This window comes from Adiantum capillus-veneris, chromosome 5 (assembly GCF_014529385.1).
Source record: "Adiantum capillus-veneris isolate H3 chromosome 5, ASM1452938v2, whole genome shotgun sequence".
NCBI lineage: Eukaryota > Viridiplantae > Streptophyta > Polypodiopsida > Polypodiales > Pteridaceae > Adiantum > Adiantum capillus-veneris.
In genome coordinates, this window is record NC_140935.1 from 32,345,938 (window position 1) to 32,352,965 (window position 7,028).

Genomic DNA, 7,028 nt, shown 5'->3' on the forward strand with positions numbered 1-7,028 from the left:
CAAAAAGAAGAGTCATCACTAAGGCTCTACTTTGGCAGGCCAAAAAGAAGCACCGAATGGGGCGCCAGACTTTGGGGCCAATGCATCTGGAAGGGGAACTACACCACTTCGTGTCTCAATTACGGATTGTTTTCAAGTCCAAGTTTTATCAATTTTCAGTTCTGTTCTGTGTGTTTGCTGTGGATTTACTGCCTCACCAGTAGCTTGCCAGTTACATTGGTTTCAAAGCTTCAGTTGATTGTTCTACGGAGAACCCGGTACGACTATTTGTAGGACACGCCATGGATTCTAACAGTGAATCCGAGTAAGAACATGGAAGTAACTCGGTGATAATCCAGAAGGATACGGTTCTCGAGGTCAACCGCAACTCAAGGAAGACAAGGCAGTCTGACAAAGATGAGTTGGAGGCTCAACTCGACAAGACTCTGACAATGAATCCAAACTTTAATCTCAAGTCAGCAGTGAAAGTTATTATAGCACATTCGATAGTAGAAAAGAAGTCTAGTTTTTCCAAGGAGGAGTTTGAGAAAGCAGTACAGCACCAAGGCAACAAGCTGATGAAGCGCAGGAAGCATTCACAAAGGACGGACGTCCAAGGCTTTTCTTGGTTATTTGTGCCAACAACCCACTTTCACACGACTTGCAAAGTATGAACGAAAAATTCATCAACGTGCTCACTTGAGGACAACTCTAGTCCTAGTTCCAGCTCCAGCTCTAGTGAAGAAGATGGAACTGAACTTACACAGTATAAGAGAGGTCAAAGACAAATAAATGCACAAAACACATAATAAAGAGATATATAAAGAAGAAATGAAATTAAAAACAAGAGAGATCAGCACAATAACTGAAAGAAGCTTGTATCAATGATATCTACTACCAAAATCTAGAAAGAATTTTTATAGAGTTCAAACAAACCAATGCTGTCACATAAAAGCTCTTCGCAAAATTAGATCTGAGCAGTCTCATGCTTCTAAAGGTTAAGTACATACCGGGAAAGGCTGAAAAGGCATGAAATCAATTTGGCAGGAGAAGCTGTATCCTCTGAACAGGCGAAACTTAGACTACCAAGCCTCACCTCAAACTTCTCATCTAGAAGAATGCTAGTTGCCTTGACATTTCTGTACACAAAGGCTAGTGTATAAGTTGAGTATTCTGACTTGTAGACTTTGAATAAAACAGAGAGCCTAAAATACTAACATTATTGACCCCAATAAGTTAACCATAATTAAAAGCTTCTTCTATCTCTCCTCTTCTGACCAGAACATTGTAGATTAGCGGCTACAACTCCCTCACAATACCTGATATTCACTTTCTATGTACTACAGAACCAGGTTGGACTTTATGCAGAGACACCACATAAGGAAAGCAAATCTTAACATAATAGCAACAACAGTCCGTTGAACAGGTATTGTACTAAAAAATATTGTACTCTTGAGAAACAGAGAGAATTATTGTGGTCGCTTGAGAGGGTTAGTAAAGAGAGGAGAGGACAGACAAGCCATCCAGGCAAGGATGGCTTGACGTAAACGTACACAAATCTGTATTTGGTGCTTGAATTGCAGTCAAAATAAGAAGTCTGACCAGGCATTTTCTTGGAAGGAGGACTCTAGGGTGTTCACAGGCTGCTGATGTGGGGAATAAGGCCAGGCTGAACAGCATTCCATCTTCAAAGGTCATCTTTCTTGGACAAAATTCATTGTACAGCGAAGTTTAATAATGTCTTCACTATTGTCCATTTGCACCAGGTATGAAGCATACACACTTCATAACCATATTGAAACCATTTGCACCAGGTATAAAGTATACACACTTCATAACCAGTCTTCACAGTGAAGTTTGATGATGTCTTCACTATTCCACCATGAAGAGGGAGCCATATCAAAACCACGTTCACCAGATTTGAACTATACACACTTCATAACAAGTCTAAACATTGTTAGTTGGGAGCTGCAAAAGGGTGTTGAGAAGTTTAGAAACACTGCATATTACTTCCGTCACAGGAGACTGTAGCATGCAAACTTTTGCAAAGTGCGTACACAAGAAACGAAATAGCTTACCCAAAGCGAGACACAAATACTCAGTTTCCGAAGAAGTTCAAATTTCAAGACATTACCTACCCATACCTAATTCTCCCCCAAACGCCAGGGATTCCCTATGATCATGCTAAAGCCTTAATGTAAAGGATCAAAACATGAAAATCTATGCTTAAAACATGGCTACCTAGGTTCTTATGAGGATGGCTTTTTCTTCCGCCTTCATAGCCAATCAAATATGGACAAGGTAAGCATCAACAAGAACCGTTAACGCTGCTGAAGCTTAGGGCTTACTTTAGAGGAAGATCATAATTGTAGACTCACTATCAATACGCTTTGACATGCTACATAAATGAAGAGTTGTACAAGCAAGACATCATAAATAAATCAAATGCCCAACTATAGCTACTTTTAAGTAAAGAGTTTTTTTACCCATGAACAATAGGAGGAGAGCATTCATGATGCAGATATGTCAGCCCTTCTGCAACGCCAATTGCAATCTTAAGCCTTGTTATCCAGTCTAGGGGTCTTTGACAGCAATGAAATGTCCCTTCATGGATGTCATTCTTCATCTGAAGAACAGATGCAAGATCCCCATATGGCATGTACTTGTATACTAAAAACTTTTCATCTGGTGCATCCATGCAATGCCCAAGGACTGTGATAAGCCTTCTGTGGGATGCTCTTTGGAAAACTTGTAATTCTTTCAGACAAAGCTCTATCTTTTTGGTAGTGTAAACTCGCTTGACAACTACAACAGTGCCTTCTTCCAAAATGCCTTTGTACAATTCTCCTGATTGACCATTCGCAAGCATCTGCGAGGAGCTGAAACCACCAGTGGCTCGATGCAGTTTATCATAAGGGAATGATTCCCCCAAGAAGCTGCTAAAGGTGTCTTTATCCAGGCTTGAGCCCCTTTCTGTATTGGTTTCTCCTTCCTCCACAATGATTTCTAGTTCCAAGTCATCCTTAAATTCCAAGTTATCCTTAAATGCCAAGTTATCCTTAAATTTTTCATTACAAACAGCACAAGCTCCAGCAATTGCTAATACAAAAGCTCCTCCAACGGCACACCCCAAAATGATGAGCAGCAGTTTATTCTTGTGGGTATGGCCTTGATCCAACAATGGAGAGACACTACTTCCGCCTGGTAACACACTTTTGGGTGGCATCTCATGCCAAGCAACTCCAACCCTTCTGTAGAACTGCCTACAGGCTTTTGGAGTGTGCTGATTCGGAGCACCTTGAAAACAATTTTTCACCACATTTTCAACAGGATAAAGTTCTCTTGCAGGGTCACCTTGAAGAAAGTTGTAAGACAGATCAAGAGCTTGCATCAGCCTTGGTCTCAATTCTTTGAAAGCGATTGGTCCAAAGAAGAGATTATGGGATACCACTAAGGTAGTCAATTTCGGCAATGTGAAAATTTTGGAAGGTATAATACCAGATAGATTATTGAATGACAATGATAATGTGACAAGATTTGACAAGGTAGCCACTGAAGGGGGAAGATTATTATTGAGCATGTTTCTATCTAGAATCAGAGTTTGGAGCCTGGTGCAATTTGAGATTGCAGAAGGTATGGAACCTGTGAAATAATTACGTTCAAGGTTCAAGTAAGCGAGGCTCCTCATATGGGATATGGTGTCTGCAATTGGGCCCTGTAAATTGTTGGCCGAAACATCCAAATACTCTAAGCGCGACAAGTTTAGATGTTTTATCGGTAGATTACCTTGCAAGTCATTGTGCCCTAATGCAAGGTGACGTAGGTTTACTAGCTGGCCTATGAATGGGGGTATCTGATTTTCAAACTTGTTGTGAGATAGATCTACATACACAAGTTGAAAAGCTTTGGAGAATAGTGTGAAGGGGAGTGACCCTGTGAAACTATTATAGGAAAGGTCCAGATGCTTGAGGTCGGCCAACCCATCCATAGAAGGAGAAACAGAACCTGTGAGGTTGTTTTCCGCTAGAGACAGAAACTCAAGACTTGTAAGAAGCTTCAGTGATGCAGGAACTGCACCTTGTAAAGCTGTTCTTGTCAAATCCAAAATGTTAAGCTTATTGAGTTTGCCAATGGATTCGGGCAAACACCCTCGAAATTCATAACCTGTTGCATTGAAGCTTCTTAAAAAGGACAAGTGTGAAAGAGCTTGCACTGTTAACTCCAATAATAGAGATTCGTCCCGCAAAGAAACCTTATAGCTTACGCTGGACAGAGACAATGAGACTACATGACCATTCTTGCAGGAAACTCCAGGCCAATCATAACATGGATCTTTGTTTTTCTGCCATATCCCATCCTGCACTTGCAAAATCTCCCTCAAACCTTGCAAAGTTTGTATCTCCTGTGCATCAATGTTCAGGACAGCATCAGTCAAGTGTAATTCATTTCTACCTGCCATGATGCCAAGCCAAAAAAGGAGAAACACGTGCCCAATACTGGTTCCCATGACATCAAAAATATTAAATCTACCCAACAGTCATCTTCTGAAAAGCATAGGTGTAGCCAAAACCAAATAGAGATGAGCTTCATATCCATGTGGATATCAGGAACATGAACGCTCTGCACATGAACCCTTTCAGCGAATTCTCGATAGTCCCAAGCTCATTGCGAGACAAATGGACCATTTCTCAGATATGGCATTAGCAAATGCAGAGTGAATACATACCCAGAAGATAACGACCATGAACTCATCAGGGTAACTCTCCGTTTCAGGAATCATGTCATGTGTAAGGTTAACATTAGCTATGGCAGTATGGAACACTACAAAATATTCTGTGAGGCATGACATACTTCATAATCTCATACACAAGAGAATAGCCTCAACAAACGTCACATTGCTGTACACTCGGAGATTGTGCATGGATGAGCAGTTGATGCACATTTAGGGATTTTCACACATTAATGACATTTGCAACAACCCATTGAACCGACAAAAAATAACCCATTTAGGGGTTTTCACACATTAATGAGCTGGCATATTTCATTGAACCAACAAAAAATACCTCGTGGGCAAAGCTCTCTCTCTCTCTCTCTCTCTCTCTCTCTCTCTCTCTCTCTCTCTCACACACACACACACAGAGTGGTGTTGGGTGTGAGGGAGACAAGTTACAACCTTTAGAAGTGAGGTCCGTGATTATCTGCAGCAGTTCGAACCCGTGAAAGTCGCAACATTGCGGCCCTGGAGGAGCTCGACATGAAAGCTGCTTCACGTCGCAACTGTGAGAATACTCATGGCCCGTGGGTAGTTTATTTGTGCCCGACCATTTCTTTCTTTTCTTTTTTCTTTTTTCTTTTTTCTTTTTGGCCTGCAGAAGGCCATAGGAGGGTGGGTGGAGAAAGCGTGCAATTTTTGGGCCGTCGATGTAGAGGCACTCGATTGAGGACACATATGCTCTTAGGTTGAAAGTGTGGTTCTGATATTGTAAGGTCTTTTTTGATGGGGTGGTGTGTAGGCGACGAAGGTAGGCAGAGAAGGTATGCTCGTAGCATCTATAGCAGGCACGTACTCACGATAGCTTCGGAGTTGTGTGTGTGCTGGCGTACCCGTTAACAGACCATATGCATTGTAACCAACATGACTGCCCCTGTGAGACAAGGCAAGATGCATGATTTTCCTCCTTCCATGACCCTCAGATTGAATGTGTGCATGCATACTATGTGTGCATGCATGCCTCTGTGTGTGTGTGTGTGTGTGTGTGTGTGAGAGAGAGAGAGAGAGAGAGAGAGATAAGATTTCAAAGCTGAGGCATTTTGACAACAAAGTATTATTTCACTGTCATTGATGCTCCTAGTGTCATCGTGATTTTACAAGAATATGATCACAGGAACCTCATAGATAATTGGGTTACCCTTTGCAAAGATATGTTTCTAACCTTTTTAACTAAATTTGTATCAATGAGTAGGCAAACTATGTTGTTTTAATCATTGATTTCACCACGAGAGGTTTTGAGGCTGGTATTTCAAAATATAGGAAAACACATCAGCATGCTTTACTAACTTTTACATTTGGTGTGAAGCAGATGATTTGCTGTTGTAATAAGGTAAATGATTTGCAGCCTATCTAGTGCAGATCTACCACTAGCATTGTGCTGCTTTTATTTTTTTGCCAAAATTTTGACAAGATTGTGCAGATGGATGCCACCACACTTAAGTATTCCAACGCCCGGTATGATGAAATCATGAAGGAGGTATCTTCATATCTGAAGAAGGTGGGATAAAACCCTGACAAAAATCCCATTTGTGCGCATATGTGGGTTTGAAGGTGACAATATGATTGAGCCCTCTAGCAGCTTGGATTGGTACAAGGGTCACACTCTGTTGGAGGCTCTTGACATGATCTCTGAACCTAAGAGGGCCTTTAACAAGCCTCTTTGATTGCCCCTTTAAGATGTTTACAAGATTGGTGGTATTGGAATTGTACCCATTGGTCGGGTTGAGACTGGTGTCATCGAGCCTGGAATGGTCATTACCTTTGCTCCAATTGGCCTCACCCCACTGAAGTGAATTCTATGGAAATGAATCATGAAGCCCTTCTTGAGGCTATACATGGTGATAATGTTGGTTTCAATGTCAAGAATGTTGCAACATTGGGTTTTTATAACCCCCGGCGTCGCTAAGAGCGTCGATACGGGAACGTCGCTATATAGAGACGATTATAGCGACGTTTGCAAACCATCTATAGCGACGTTTATAGCGACGCTGCAGAGCCTTATATAGCAACGTTCATAGCGACGCCCGAGAGGAAAAAAATTTGGTGACCATATTGGGTTTCATTAATTGATTCACCTTTGAAAAAAAATGCAAAGGTAGATATAGAACCAAAATAGTCACCCACAAGACAATATAACCATTAACTCCATCATCCATAGTACGTATTGTTTGCAAAATAAAGATACAAAACTGACAAGCGTGAATTGATGAAAGTAAATCAATGACAATTGTACACATAGGCAAAATCACTTGATTGTTAAACTTTGCAAATGTAATAG

General features: G+C 41.2%; 1 protein-coding gene and 1 pseudogene across 5 annotated transcripts in view; one reads left to right on the forward strand and one right to left on the reverse strand.

Annotated features, from left to right (window-relative positions):
• The window catches only part of LOC147457102 (uncharacterized), a 49,431-nt gene extending 44,138 nt beyond the window's left edge, over positions 1–5,293 (reverse strand). For 2 of the 5 annotated variants that reach the window (XM_086512110.1, XM_086512109.1), the window contains exons 1-2: positions 2,466–5,048; positions 990–1,118 (exon numbers count right to left, since the gene is read on the reverse strand). In XM_086512110.1, the coding sequence (XP_086368236.1) occupies positions 990–1,118; positions 2,466–4,486 (2,150 nt within the window). In that variant the 5' untranslated portion in view covers positions 4,487–5,048. Of the gene's footprint in view, positions 1–989; positions 1,119–2,465; positions 5,049–5,152 lie in introns of those variants that run through there. The other 3 variants (XM_086512111.1, XM_086512112.1, XM_086512108.1) reach the window with 3 other exon arrangements.
• A 321-nt stretch (positions 5,294–5,614) lies between these two features.
• LOC147457103 (elongation factor 1-alpha 1-like) lies at positions 5,615–6,656 on the forward strand (annotated as a pseudogene).
• The last annotated feature ends 372 nt before the right edge of the window (positions 6,657–7,028 follow it).